The 15,782-nt window shown below is 42.7% G+C and overlaps 1 protein-coding gene across 1 annotated transcript in view; it reads left to right on the forward strand.

Moving 5' to 3' along the window:
- The window catches only part of lpgat1 (lysophosphatidylglycerol acyltransferase 1), a 65,391-nt gene that overhangs the window by 9,752 nt on the left and 39,857 nt on the right, over nucleotides 1-15,782 (forward strand). The window contains exons 3-4 of the mRNA XM_080791065.1: nucleotides 8,513-8,631; nucleotides 11,273-11,368. Coding sequence (XP_080647191.1) covers nucleotides 8,513-8,631; nucleotides 11,273-11,368 — 215 coding nt within the window. The remainder of the gene's footprint in view (nucleotides 1-8,512; nucleotides 8,632-11,272; nucleotides 11,369-15,782) is intronic.

A 15,782-nucleotide genomic window follows, 5' to 3' on the forward strand; every position in this document is an offset into this window, starting at 1 on the left:
TTGTGCTTGACCATTTATTATACAAACCAAACGTTAACATTACAACAGTTCCCAGCACACGATTGTAAACTAAACGTGGGTGTTGCGGTCAACAAGAAAGGCCGGCTCCCACACTCACTCCCAGTCTCTGTCCAAATTCTCAGACTCATGTGAACAGGTCAACGCCATGACTAATTGTCAGCGTGGCAGCGCCCTAGCTCCGGTGAACACCACCACCTAATACCAGTGCAGTGCCCAATCTGTCAATCAAGTGAATACCTTACTTCAATAATAAAGAGCACGAGACTTGGCATATAAGTCACATAATGGCTCCTACAAGTGCATTTGTCTTTCCTAGTAAACTAGACCAGCTGTTATTTGAACCGCTCAACTCTGAAGATCTATTTCCCAGCAGACTTGTTGTAGAAGCCAGGTCATCGTGACATTGCATCGTGTCCCTTTTTTCTGCCCTTCATTATGGATAGTACAGTGTAGATAGGACAGGAAACAGGGAGAGGGAGAGCCGGGGAGTGACATGCAGCAAAGCCTCAAGAATCGTACTTGTGAGTGCAGACCATCTGCGCCTGGTCCGTCTTCGTACTACAAGTTCTACTGCTAAACTTACTTACTTAATTATCCTCTACGTCCCGGGTAGGGCTTGAGGCCGTAATCATACACTTCCACTGAACCCTGTCTGTCTTGTGATTTGGCCTGTGCTTCATCATCACTGTCCTTCGCCCAGGTGTTTTTTGGTCAGCACATGACCAGACCATTTTAGCCTGTGTTTCTTAATCTGAAGGGACATGTGCAAGCTACTGCTAACTTACTGGCCTTTTTATATCTTTTGATCATTAACCGTTGACAGTTAATGAAAGTGCAAAAGAGGAAGCTGCTTTCAGGAAATGACACCAGTGTGTGAAGTCAAGTGTCCCTCGTCAGTCGTCGCATGATATCAAGCCAGTGGAAAATACCTGTGTGCATAATGCATATTGTTCAATGTCATCTGTCTGGTCTCTGGCTTCTTTGGAGGGCTGTCACCATCATGGAGGTTTAGTTATATGAAATAGGTTGAACGTTGGTGAAGTCCTCCTTTTAAGCCAATTTGAAGCTGCAAGTGGTTAAAAGTCAAATATAACGTTCTAAGGATTATGCAAAGATAATTGAGGTTAGATCAAATAATTGCGATATAAGGTGAATATGTAATCATTGGCTTCTCATTGTTTGTTCTCCTGAACCGGTTCCTGTGTCACTGTGCCCAGAGTGTTTAAGCTGCCTCAGTTGTCATTTGGATTAAAGAAGTGTTATTATTAGAGCTGCCTGTCACCATCATGACATGTTAATTGTCCTACAAATAATGATTGATGATATAGTTAATTGTGTTTTTGGCATTGATCATTGGAACATATAAGAAAAAGACATTTCCGTTTGGCTTTTAGACAAACTTTCCCTATTACTACTACTATTCCCTAAAGTTCAAATATGGATATAAGAGATTTCTGCTGGACAGCAACGATACGATTGTCTCATTATAAATGTGAGTTGACGTGCGGTTGGAGAGGTGTGTCTAAATAAAGCTGCCGGTGAATATCAGTCAAACCGATATACCGGCGATGAGTCGATGACCGATCTGGTGCAGGCAGCGGAAGGTGTGCCCAAGGTCGACAACACGCACACACGCACACTCATGCACGCACGCACACACGCACCCATGCATGCACACATCAGCCCTGCCACCATTCTGTAACTGTGTCATCTCTCAAAGACAAGCTCCCTATAATGAATTCAAAGTGACAGATGACCCATCTCTGTGATACTACTTAAACGTCCCTCAGTCTACACTCCATGGCAACGGACCCGAGCATACTGGAGGAAAAAGGGTTTTTGAGGGGCGCTAGCCCCTCCTATGTACAGGTGTGTGTTTGTGTGTATATGAGCATGGAATGTGTTTGTAGTATGGTATGTGATGATTTAAATGGCTGAGCACGGAATGTGATGTATATGATGATACATGAAGATCGCCCCTCACTTCACATGATTTTTATTTTACTAAAGTAGCAATATCAGTAGAAATACTTTCACAATTTCTTTCAAGATACCGCTATTTCAAGAAATAGCAGATCCACGAGCTCACATCATGTCTCTCACTCGCTCTCTCTCACACACACACACACACAACTTCACGAATAGATGGGGTGGGGTAGCTTGTGTGTCCTCAAGAGTGATAGATGTGTTGTTCTGTGTCACGGTGTGTCGTGCACTCAACAAGAGGATTGATTGTCATTGTGAGGAGGTGACCGAGGGGACAGGGGAAGGAGACCTAAATTGAACAGGCCAACAAGTTGTCCTTCGTTCCTTTCTGCTCCGTTTCGTCTGTGTCAGGATATCGTCGCTGTCGGGCTAAAACCTCTTATCTCCATTTTGTCTTCTTTTTCCTGTAAAGTAACTCCCGATACTTGATCATACTACAGCGTCACACAAAAGGACTAGATCAGCGAGCTCCAAATGCTTCGCGGCGCATTTCGAGATGTCCACTTTTGAATTTGAAGTCCTGAGAATTAACACTTTTGGACATGGTTTCCATGTACTGTAGACAGGGTGTATAAGGGCTGCAAACCAGCAATCATACATTAATTCCTTAGCGGTTGCTATTTCGATTAATCGAATAATCGAGAAGCTTTTTTTAATGTTTAAACTTCTATTTGACTGATAAGCCCGCTGCTATACTTGGTTGTACAATGGTGTTGTGTAAAATAGTGAAAATAGCCAATCTACAAGTTGAGTTTTGAGATGTGGTATCAATATTGACAAATGGACACGCTCAAGTAAAGTAAAAATATCTCAATCGTACTTAAGTACAGTACTTGAGTAAATGATCACACCTGTATCACATCACTAACACTAATTATGCCTGTTTATACTTCAAGTTGTTGCGACGGTAGGATTCACGATGCTTCAACTTTACACTAAACCAGATAGATTTTTGTTGTTGACAAAATGAAAATTGAAACTGTGCTTCTATCACGTTTATTGAAAGCTAGACAACCTGAAAGTACGCATTTCAACTCCTATTTTTTTGATATCCTAAGATTCCCCTGTGGGGGATTACATTACAACACAAATAATATACCCACGAACCAGGGGAACAGTGCCAGTGACGTCAGGACTACAGTGGTCTTGTGTTGTTGGCAGACAGTCCATGTACTGAACACTAAATATGTCGCCGTGCAGCTGTCGTGCATTCTGAGGTTTACATACTACAACATATAGTACATAGACAACCACAACAGTTGCTTTTTTACAGTTTGACTACTCTGTGTGACCGATCCGCACCACACTTTGCATCACGTTTGTGTCACCCTGGTTCGCGAGCACTGGTAGGACGGGAAAGAGGTGCGCCACCTACAGTACATACTGTATTGTGGCGCGACAGCGGACTTGGCGACACGGTACACTGCAGAGCTCGCGACTCTGGCGCTATAGTCCGCTCTCTCACATTGCAGAATGTTCACCTATTATGACATGCCCAGAATAGGGTTGCTATATGGTTCATGGGGTTAACCCATTCTGACCTGAGATCAGATTCATACGAGGTTTCCACTGGACACACACTGGTCTGATGAACCCATTCTGACCTGAGATCAGATTCTAAAAATGTCAGTCGTTCTTTGATTTTTCAAAAATAGCAGACCTACAAGCTCGTAGCGCGCCACTCGGTGGCGCGCTATGAGCTTGTAGATCTGCTATTTTTCAATAGCTAAAGCATGACATGATGCTGACACCAAAACGGGTTCCCGGTCAGAATGGGTTAAAAGGGTGCTGAAATAGAGGAGAACCCGACAGGCCCTCTCACTGTAGCGAACACATAAAGGTTAAGCCCTAATGGCTAGATTTACACCATGCAGCTATGGGAGTGGTGAAACCAGACCTCGCGCCCCACTTGATGCTATGTACTCTTACACTTCAGATACACTTGCATAGGCTTGTAACGTAAATCACGTTGCAACCACGTTGGTGGGAGTGAGGGTGCACTTTCAAGCATACATTGCGTCCTATACATGTCGTCGCTGTCGGGCAGAAACCTTGTATGTCCATGACGGTTACATTCTGAAGAGATGGGCGGGAAAAGAGTGGAGAAACTGGAGATGCAGTGTTTCTGCCCCGACCGCAACGATATCCAAGTAAAGGTGTTTACGAAACTCTCACGTGACACGTGATTTGAAACAGCAGAGCTAGTTGTTCCGGGAATATGAGTTGCATGAGTAACGTGAGCACTGAGCAGGTACCTGTAGGCCCCCAGGGGCGAACTTGAACATGATCAATGTTTTCAGTTCCCATTCGTCACTTTGATTCGAGGCTGGGAAGCATGGATCGATGAGAGGTTCCCTGCTTCTAGCCGCTGGGGATCGGGTGTCACACCTGCAGCCGTAGTACAGGCTGATGTTGTTGCGCTGGGAGGTGAATCCAGTGGTGGAAAGTAACTGTCAGTGCATGTACTCAAGTAATGTACCGGTACATGTATACTGGTAAAAGTTTGAAGTACTTTAAATTTACTTCAGTATATTTCCATTTTTTTTAAATACTTCAATCATTCTACTGCAATATATCTCAAAGGCAAATATTGTACCTTTACTACTCCACTTACTACAATTATCTTGGTAAGAAAACAAAACAAAAAACTAAACGGGGGGGGGGTTTTGTGCATGAGTTGGTGGAGTTACAGCTCTAGCCTTGCACCTCTGCAGACGTCCTCCTCCTCATGCTTGAGCTTGGCTGTTATTTATGCACCTTTTTTTTTGTCTTAACTTGTTCAGTTGCAAAGCAAAGAGTATGGTTGCCATGTCGGCTTATATTATGACCTTGCTGTCGGGAGGAAACCACCTATAAGTCAATGTTTTCTCTCCACTAGCAGAGATAAGCAACCTTTGGCTTATTTTTCGGTAAAGTTGCTTGTAAATATTGGTAGTTGCGGGTTGCAGTTTTTTAGGCTTTTTTCCTAATGTTGTTTAAACCAGTGATTCTCACACATTTCCATGTCAAGGATCCCCAGATTAATGTACAGGTATTTGTCCAAGCTTGTTTAAGCTCAACTAGACTGCATGCTTTCTTCCTGCCTTGCTTCTGCATAATATGCAGAAGAGGAGCAAACATCACATAACAACCAGGAACCATATTATGGTTCCTGGTTGTTATGTGATGTTTGCTGTTTTCATAGGCCTGGCTGCTTTTTGTGCTTTCTCTCACACAATCTGGCAACACTGGCAGAGAGGCTATCTTAAGACGGGCAGTGTCTGTATGCCAATCAGAGGCAGGCGGGGCATTACCAGGTCTATGCTCGGACGTAGAAAGAAATCACGCATCTTCTATGTGGTCCCGGGGGAGTAGGAGGAGGGGGGGCATTGTTCCTGGGCCCTCACACACGTACACAGCAGGGTCCAGGCTGCTTTCATCCATTGTTGCATCTTCTCCCGGGTGTTTGCTGTCAACAATCACACGCCAGGGCGGAATTCTTAATGAAGTGCTGCTGTATGAGAGCTCTTCAATGAATGGAGGTGTTTTTTCCATGTAAAATCAGTGACAACAGGGCTCCGCTTTCAAGCGAGACAGACTGTGGACTCTCAAATTCAAAGGAAAAGAGGGCGCTCTTTTTCCTTTATTTTTTCATGATGGGTTCTCAAACTTTTCAGATTGGTCCCAGTGACTGCAAAAAATGTCTATTTGTTAAAAAAAAACTTTATACCCGACAACGACACAATGTGACAAAATGCTGTACCCTTCCAACTGTATACTTGTTTTCTCATGCCAATATTTATGCCTATAGCCCCTTTAAATTGTGGGACAGGAGCAGGAGACTTCTGTGACTTCTGTGTTTTCAAAACAAACAAACCCGTCTTACATTTACAATACTTTACAATACCGGGCCCGACGGGCCAAAACAACTATAGTATAGAATTTGAGAAACAGGACAATTTTCCTGGTCCTTTCCTGGAAAGGATTTAGGTTTGGGTAAATTGGGTTAGCATTAGACAATTAGAGGTTGGGTGTAGGGGTTAGAATAGAGATAGAGTTATGCCTGATTTATATACTTGGTTGTGCGCTGGTGTCATGCACTGTAATATATAATATACAAGTGCACAAGCTCCCCAGAATCCCCACCAATTCCAGTTACCGGTACATTTTAATCAAATGAGCCCATACATACTTTGTCATATGATGAATGGCAAAGAAAATGGTTGTACACTGGCTTCATTATTTTTTATTTTATCAGTTTTACATTTTTGCCTATGCTGACATGCCCAAAACAATGAGGCCAGGTTGAAAGTGGCTAAATAATGTCAAATACAAATTGTGTGTTTGCAAGCAAGTACAGTATATTGTTGAATTGTTGGAGAGAGAGAGAGAGAGACCGAGAGTGTCAGATTATGTGGGTGGTTGACTGGGTGTGCCTGCAAGTATGGTTAGTATGCATTTGCCCGACAGTATATAGTTTATTACTGGGTGGTTTATTTATTTATTGTTTTATTGTTGTGCATTTTTTCCCTCTTTTTTTTTTTAACGCCCTGAATTTCCCCCTGGGAGATTAATAAAGTGTTATCATACAGTACACTATCCTGTTTTGAAAGCACAACTGTTGTGTGTAGTCTAAAAACCTTTCTCTCGGGAAGCCAGGGATATATCGTCCGTCGCTGTCTCGTGGAAACCTTGTAGTCTGTAGTATGTGAAAAGCCATAACATCTTTTTGTTATTAAAAAAAAAAAAAAGAATTATGAAAATAGACGATCTACGAGCTGTTGTGAAGTGATGTGAGCTTGTCCATCAGCTATTTTCACTACTTTTGTGTGACACGTTTACGACAACGGTAAGATTCTTCTCTGAATGTTGGCCTATCATGACACGCACAGGCTTTTCATTATAAGATAATTATACTCACTTTGAGTCTCATTGGTTGGCTGAGGACAGTTCAGAAACACCTAGCAATGACATCAATGATGGGGATTCGAAGCTAATGGAAACTGCAGCCTTCCTCTTCCTGGAAAGTTAGCTCGCTGAAATAGAAGCCATTGTTCTCGCATCAAAAAAATGAATGAAATGATCAAATCTGCCTATTACTGATGATGTCACTGGTCGGTTTCTGTCCTCCTATGTCACACAGTGTCATAGGCGCCGGAGGGGGGTGGGGAGGTGTCTTTTGAAGTTTGAGTTCATTTGGGTCTGAATGTCCCGCACTATTGGGGGATGCCTGGTATATTTATTTACTTACTTTTCCCAACCGGCGCTGGTGCATGTCATGGTCTTGCACCGTTTCTATTTAGCTGCACAATAGTCGTTGCATTGGCTGCATATGTGCAGTAATTAATTGCAGTTGCTCTTAGTCTCAACTTGATCAAGGTGTCAGACGGGCTAATACACAACAATGTTAGTTGTGCAAGTTGTTCCATCTGGTGAAGTGCTCTGTCCACAGCCCGTGAGACGCAGAGGAGACAGAAATGATGCCATGCCATCCTATAATGAGTGGGTGAATGGGTGAAGTGCTCCTTTAAATGCTCCTGAAGTAGTTACCGGTATGTTGAAACCAAACTGAACTGTCGCATCCCATCACAAGTTTAGTTTACACCAAGTACAAAGGAGTGTGAAAGTATTTTTATGCAAGCTTCCGGTGACTGCAGTTAGACAGCTACAATGCTAAATAAAGATTACGAAATAAAAATATGAGTTGAGAAGACAGCATTAATTAATCCAAGTATTATATAGGTTCTGTGACAATGGGGAAGTGCCCTCATTTTGTCCTTGACACAGAGTAGCGGTTTGCTGGTATTGTGAATAATTGCTTGTCATGTTAGACCTTGTGTAATTTATATCGGCAGTTATTAGCCTACCCGCTATCAGCTGTGGAGAATTGCTTTGCATGCTTGTGCTTGACAACGAAGAGCTACTTGTGAAGAGAATAAGAGCTATGTTTGATTATTTATTTAACATCTTAAACCCTATACTGTATTCTTTGTTGACCCCAGCCAGGGGTTTATCTATACTTAGTTGGACCCCTCCTTTTTCCCCTCTACACCAGGGGTCTTCAATGTTTTTTCAGGCCAAGTGCCCCTTAGCTGAGAGAGAGATATGAAGGAAGGGATACAGTATGAAGGAAGGGACCCTTCTACATCACTGTTGTGTAAATTGACGTTTATCTTTTTTTGTTTATTTCAGACATTTAACCACATAAACCCTACTTAGTAAACTTGACCTTTGGCTCTGAACTTGATTTGCTCTTGACTTTCTTCCCTCTACACCAAACCTCTTGGCCTGAATCTACAAGCTCTACAACGCCTCAAGCTTGTCGATTGGCTATTTTCGGCTAATGTTCCACAGAATATGAAGGCTAGGGTTCAAGTGGTTAACTCAAAAGAATCACCCACATCTTTACACCTGTGCAACCCTGCGATGTGTCAATAATTTAATTCCGATTCCACCCGACAGTCGCCACCGATGACATAATACCGTCTTTGACTGAAGTGTGCCTTGTGTCTTCCCCGTTTCACAGTAATGGAGTGGGGTGACGACGTGAGGCCTATCTGTGAGGAGGAAGCCATGGTCATCGTCAACCACCAGGCCACGGGGGACGTGTGCACGCTCATGATGTGCCTGCAGAACAAGGGCACGGTAAGGACAATGACATCACCGCCAGCAGCTCAACAGCAGCAGCATGTCCCTGCTACCATCCCTAACCCTAACCGCCAGCAGCTCAACAGCAGCAGCATGTCCCTGCTAGCATCGTCACCAGTGGAGAGGGAGAGAGGGGGAGGCGGCCGGCGGGGGGGGGGGGGGGGGGATAACATCATTACAACAAGGTCCCGTGCAGATGTCAACATGACATGGCAGTGACAGCATGTATACGTTTCCACGGGACACAATATTGTATCTTATCATAATTGCAGTCGGGCGCACATCTATTCAGTCCAGATCGGCTCCTTTTTTATTATTACATAAAAAATCACACACGTGTGAACTGAGTGGTGCAACCCCCCCCCCCCCCCTCTCTCTCTCATTAGAGACACAGCACTACCCCTCTCTCTGTTTCTGGCGCCCCCTACTGGTATAAATAAGTCACATACTCGTGCTCCCACACGTAAACAGGTACACTGTTACGTGTTATATATTTATTTGTATTGCCCTGGTATACAACCACCAGACGACAGATTATTGCACAAAACATGTTAATTTTACACCTACACATTTTGTCCAAACATGACAAACGCTATTATCCTGGTGGAGACCGGCACTTCTAGTTTACATTGTGATATTGCCACTTTTACTAAATAAGTACTTTTTCCACCACTGTGCACGGTTCTTCCTGGCAGTAATGTGACCTTGTGGGAGCCATCTGAAACCAAGGAGTTTCCCAGGCTATTAAGGATGTGTTTGTATTCTAGAATGTGTCTGTAAGATAAGTTCATGTTTATTTACCCACATGAACCCTATGCATAGTAGGAGAGCATTTGGCAAAAACAGGCGAACATTCGACAAAACCATTATCTCGATAAGTCATGTGATCAAGATGGATCCGTCTGACTTTTCATATTCCATCCTGATTGGCGCATTCCGAACATTGCTGGCCCCCAACAACCTGGTGGACACCACATGGAAACCATCGAGTCCCCAGGACGTTTTTGTGTTATCCTTTTAGCCTTAATGTCAGACTGTAGCCTGTGCTGTTTACATTTCTGACTACTGTTCAATCAATCAAATTAGGACCCCCAATTAGTGTACCCCCACATTTGATACCATATTCTTTAAGGGGACCCCAATCTACACTGTAAAATCAAAGCCAAACCTGTGATGGTTAATTTGGACCCATGGTGTAGGGGTGGAATAGGATAGCACCGGGGGTAGATTCTATACTATATTACTATACTATACTCACTCACAGGTACCCTCAGACTTACGGAGGGAAGGTGCAGGGGAATCCTTTTCGGGCATGAGATCTACTTGCATGTCAAGGATTATTAAGATTATTATTAGGCCGGGCACGGACCCTCATTTGAAAATATTTTGTTCCATGGACCCCCCCCCCCCCTCTCATAAGAGAAGATTTTCTGTAGTTAGATTACAATTAGGACAGAATAATTCTAAAACTTTTTGTATATGTATTGAATGACGTGAATAATGGACGAGAGGCGAGTTTTGGCCTGATTTCCTTGTTCCTGTTCTTACTGGGACTTGAACGGTGAATCCTAGGTTAACCAAGAGCAACATCTAGTGTAAAAACACAAAAATGTCGTAAAAGTTGACCATGGCAGTGTGGGCCATTGGGAAAATCCCTGGGGATCCCTGGTGTATCCGGATCGCACTATTATACAACGTAAATATTGCATAAATATACATTTATCATAATAAAACCACCATAGTATAAGTCAGTTATTTAATGTGCATAGTAAAGGCAAAACCAATTCTCACTACCACAGAAAGTGCTTTGCACCGCAAACGGGGAAAAAAGCTTTAGCTGAATATAACACCTGATCCTGTTTCATACACATCAAAATTTGACCATAATAATCCAGGCAGGTATTACTGGATTCAACATGAAATGAAACTAAATAAGATCAGTCTTGCAGATTGCATGAAATTAAATTTGCACATCTGTTGCCGTCTACTGCAGCAACGCTAAACTGTCTGCTGTGTGGTGAGAGTAGTTGGCACTGAGAAGTGAGAACTAGCGGCTACCACATTAAAGCAGTGGTAGTGGAAAAGTAGTTAATACTTTTTGAAGATGTACAAGCTCACTCCGTGCCGCTCTGTGAGCTTGTACATCTGCTTTATTATAAATCTCCCAAACATTTTTGAATGCGGCCAAAATACATATGAATTAATGAGAACCACTGCTTTAAAATCAAGTTCGATTATTGGTACCACTCATTGTCATGTCTATCTTGGTGTGGCGGAGATCTGCGATCCGAGGAGCACACTATTCTAGTTGTTGATGTTGATGATGTTGTTTGTGTTGTTGTTGATGTGTTGAACTGTTTGGCCTGACTCACACGTGCACAACAGATTGATGTATAGCTGATGCTTGAGACTTATTGAATGATGCAAGCTCGCAATGCATTTCCAATGGGAGTCACATGGTTTGACACAACATTTGTGTTGTATGAGGGGGAGGGGGGCAGTCGAAACACAGCCGAAAGCCGTACAACACAAATGTTGTGTCAAACCATGTGACTTCCATTGGAAATGCATTGACACTTACCCTTTGTTTACATCTGGCATGAGGAGGACTAAAGCTCATGTTGTTTCCATCCTGCAGGTGGTACGGAAGATGATGTGGTTGATGGACCACGTCTTCAAATACACCAACTTTGGTATCGTGTCTTTCATCCACGGGGACTTCTTCATCAGACAGGTAATAAATGATAATAATATTAATAATAAATTTGTATATAGCGCTTTACATGGGGGGGGGTCCCTGGCACAAAACATTTTCAGATGGGGGACATATGATTGTAGCTGTCTTTGAAAAAAAGAGAACAAATGGACTGCTCGACTAGAGGAACTCGGAGGATAATGAGGTGTGCATAGCAGCGGGACACAACAGTCTAATCCACTGATGAGCAGGCTTACAGGACACACACACACACACACACACACACACACACACACACACACACACACACACACACACACACTTAACACAGACAAGAGGGTGGGGCTTAAACACACACACACACACAGACACACACACATTTTGAGAGAGAGAAAGATGGAGAGAACACAAACGTTTCCATAGAAAGATCTAAGATGTGTATATTTATACATATAGCATAGAAAGTGGCAGTTGTGTACATGAGGTTAGACATAAGGTGCAGCTAAACAAAAACACAAAGGTAGCAGCAGCTGCAGTACATCAGTGGATCGTTACCAGATACGAGACACAGGCCCACATCTGTATATCTGAATGCTGTAGTGCAGCGGTCCCCAAACTGTATTGGCCGTGCACCCCCTGTTAGGACCCCCACATTGGATATGTATTTATTTGGCCTGTGTGTGTGCGTGCCCGGAGCTAATATCGCAAACCTCTAGGCCGATTTGTGGCAAACTTTGTAGGAACATTGTGAATAGGCTTCACCCTGCCTTATTTGCTTATAACTAGAGCTGTGCCCATTGGGCACTGGCCTACTTGGAACAATCCAAGTTGGAAATGCAGGCCCCACCCAGTTGTCATGTCTGTGTCCCTTTTATGCCCATATATGGAGTTATTTCTCAGGCATGCCCAAATATGGAGTCTATGCAGATGTCAGAACTTCATTGTGACGTCAGAACAGGCCAGCTCCATATATGGAGATCGATGGGGTGATCAGGTGTGATCAATTGGCTAATTTGGGCCCTGTACACAATGGTGTATGTCACCGACTCAAGGCCGGGCACTGCACTCCCTGTGGAGTCGGTGGGGCGAACGGTTCTCGAGTTACAGTACGTGGATTACAGACGTACGTACAGACTACAGAGACGTGGTACATTTATCAGCCTATCAGAATGCTTGTTACATTACAAAATCATTCTCTGCCTAAGTCCTCTCTTTGACACGGGCAGAAAAGTGATTTTGGAACGTAACAAGCATTCTGATTGGCTTAGGACATAGGCAGTGGTGTCATGCTCGTAGAACGCAGTACCACGCTGTGGTACCAGTAATCTTTTGACGTGCACGTGCAGGGACGGAGCGGTTACAGAATGGTGCATGTGCGTGCACTCTAGAACGCGTCCCCCTAGATTCAAGAGAAGATGCATCTAATCAACCTCGTGTCACCACCAGACTTTCCAAGACGCACAAAGTACCCATGCAGTGGTCTAGGTTTACTACTTTTACTCAAGTAGATTTTGAATTCTGGACTTTGACTTGTAACAGAGGGTGTTTCTAAATTGCAGTAGCCTATTGGTAGTTTTTACTTAGGTAAAGAATTATGTGCGTAATCTTTTGTCACCATTGCTCGCAAGGTTTTCCCGCCAGCACATTGTTGAAGGGCCTGATCTCAATCTGCCCCCCACACACACACACACACACACACCCCACCATCCTGCTCCGGGCACACAGTGAACAAGGCAACGGGCGGCCAAACAGGCCAGCGTGTTAAATAGACCTGAGTGAGCAGGTGGAGTTAATCACTCCCTCTCTGCTGCTGTGGATCAGGCGTTGTTGACGTGGCGCTTCGAACACCCACATTGCTGGACAAAGTACTCGACACCACCAGTGTGCTTGGTTGACCAAATGTTGCGTGCTTTTGAAACGGCTTGCTAAACAGGCGAATGAATGCCTGTTTTAAGCACATGGTTTTAATATCAATGTATTGAAATATTGGGATCTACCGAAAATAAATTCCAAGAAACAAATGGCAGGGGAAAAAAAATACAGATCTACAAGCTAATATATAAATGACATAAACATATGTCATTTATATAATTAAAATGCACACGACCCACCACGTATGTATGTATTCATTTATTCATATTTAACTACTGTACCAACTGCACACACAATCACACATTATGCTGAGATGGTATATAGAGTTTATTGCTTCTGAAATGTTTTCATGTCAAGGAAGGACCCCCAAATTGATACGGATTTGGCAACGGACTCCACCCCCCCACCCACGTGTGTGTGTGTGGCTGTGCGCGCATGAATGGGTGTATGTGTGTGTGAATGTAATGCACAATGAAAAGCACTTTGGATACTGGCGCCAATTTACCGTCAAAGCACCATTTTTACGATGACGTATAGGGCATAAATGGGTAATCAATCATCTACCTGTGCTTGGTCTCTCCACCAATGAACGGCAGCGTCACGCTATGAAATGCTTCCATATTTGCATTCTCAGTGAGCTTTGCGCGCATGCTGTCACGTGCAGCTTCATAATCTGTGTTCACATCAACCATAGCTACAGTAGTCACTAAAGCATGGCCCTGTGTTTACATCATCCATAGCTACAGTAGTCACTAAAGCATAGCCCTGTGTTCACATCAACCATAGCTACAGTAGTCACTAAAGCATGGCCCTGTGTTCACATCAAGCATAGCTACAGTAGTCACTAAAGCATAGCCCTGTGTTCACATCAACCATAGCTACAGTAGTCACTAAAGCATAGTCCTGTGTTCACATCAAGCATAGCTACAGTAGTCACTAAAGCATAGCCCTGTGTTCAGATCAACCATAGCTACAGTAGTCACTAAAGCATGGCCCTGTGTTCACATCAACCATAGCTACAGTAGCAGTTTTACTTTTACGTACTAACTCCGCTACATCTACGATTCAAATATTGTACTTTTACTCCACTACATTTATTTGAAAACTTTAGTTACTTTGTAGATTGTGATTATATTATTACAAAACATACATTAACTACTTCAGCCCTATATACATTTCGGCCATTTGAAAATAGACAACAAAGCTCACAAATCTATTTCAAAAGATTTTCATACAGTAGATGTGATAACTTGAAATCGGACATTCTGCATAATGAGTACTTTTACTTTTGGTACTTTAAGTACATGTTGATGACAATACTTTTGTACTTTTACTCAAGTACATTTTGAATTCCGAACTGTCAACTTGTATTTCTATTTTGCGGTATTGATACTTTTACTTAAGTAAAGATTGTAAGTACACCATTGTACAGTACTGTAAGTAGTCACTGAAACATGACTATATTATTCACATCAACCATAGCCCCCAAACATCCTTTAAACCTGGATTGTTGAAATTAATGTTTGTTTTTGCTTTTATTGTCCGGAGACTCCCGTCCCTGAAAACTATTTAAAACAAAACAAAAAAAACAATCTCTTGATATGTCTGGCGATATGTAAAAATCTTTTGGAAAATTGCATTGTCATTTTCTCATTCTAACCCTGTGATAAGAATAGATCTGAAGAACAGATGGTGATGACAGATTCCCCAGATCTAAGTGCAATACTTTTTTGTGTCTGTTGTAAGATATTTTAGTCAAACTACATGACGTTAAGCAAGTATTCCAGTCTCGGATTTGTCACTCCCGGTTAAGAGACAACATGGATTAATGTTAACAGTCACAACAACTGATTTCTGTCATTTTTAGATTAAAGAGCATTAGAATGGCTCATGCTCGCAATAGAATACATGTTATATTGTTTAAGTTGTAAATTGCCGTTCAGATGACCTGATGAAACCCTAATGGCCTCGATTATTTCACATAAGCAAAGGTTAAAAGCCTCAATCTGTCATGTCGTCAACCTGTTGGCTGTCTGTAAAACAAGAACATATATGTTTAGTATGATAATGCCAACATCATTCTACAGAGCTATTCATTTAGAAGGCATTTGTAGGAAGGTCCTCAGGGGTTAATACCCGAGGCAACTACAGACTACACTGTTTCTTCAGGTTCACACAGAGTACCACTGTCAACAATCATCTCAAAGTTCCATTTGTTGTGTGTGTGCCAGTCCTACATGACATAAATGTTTATGATGTTGTACGGTGCAACCTCATAAACGTTTATGTTCATATGATTTATTTTTGGCATCATTTCTAGTGACGTTGAGAGAGCGATACAGGAAAGGGCATTGAATGACATGCTGTACACAGGCCGGCCAGGTATTGGGCCACCCCATAATAATTTATGTTTATGATGTTGTACTGTGCAAACATCAGTCCAGCAGCCGCAGTCAAACAGTTTCGCAAGTCACTAGGCTTAAGCTCAATTAAATAGGACATAGCAGTGTTGGCCATTTTCTGGTTCCATCGATCCAGACCCCATTCTTTTTTTTTTCTCCAAAGATTTCCAAAAAATATT

This window comes from Protomyctophum bolini, assembly GCF_963924005.1.
Source record: "Protomyctophum bolini genome assembly, chromosome: 19".
Taxonomy (NCBI): domain Eukaryota; kingdom Metazoa; phylum Chordata; class Actinopteri; order Myctophiformes; family Myctophidae; genus Protomyctophum; species Protomyctophum bolini.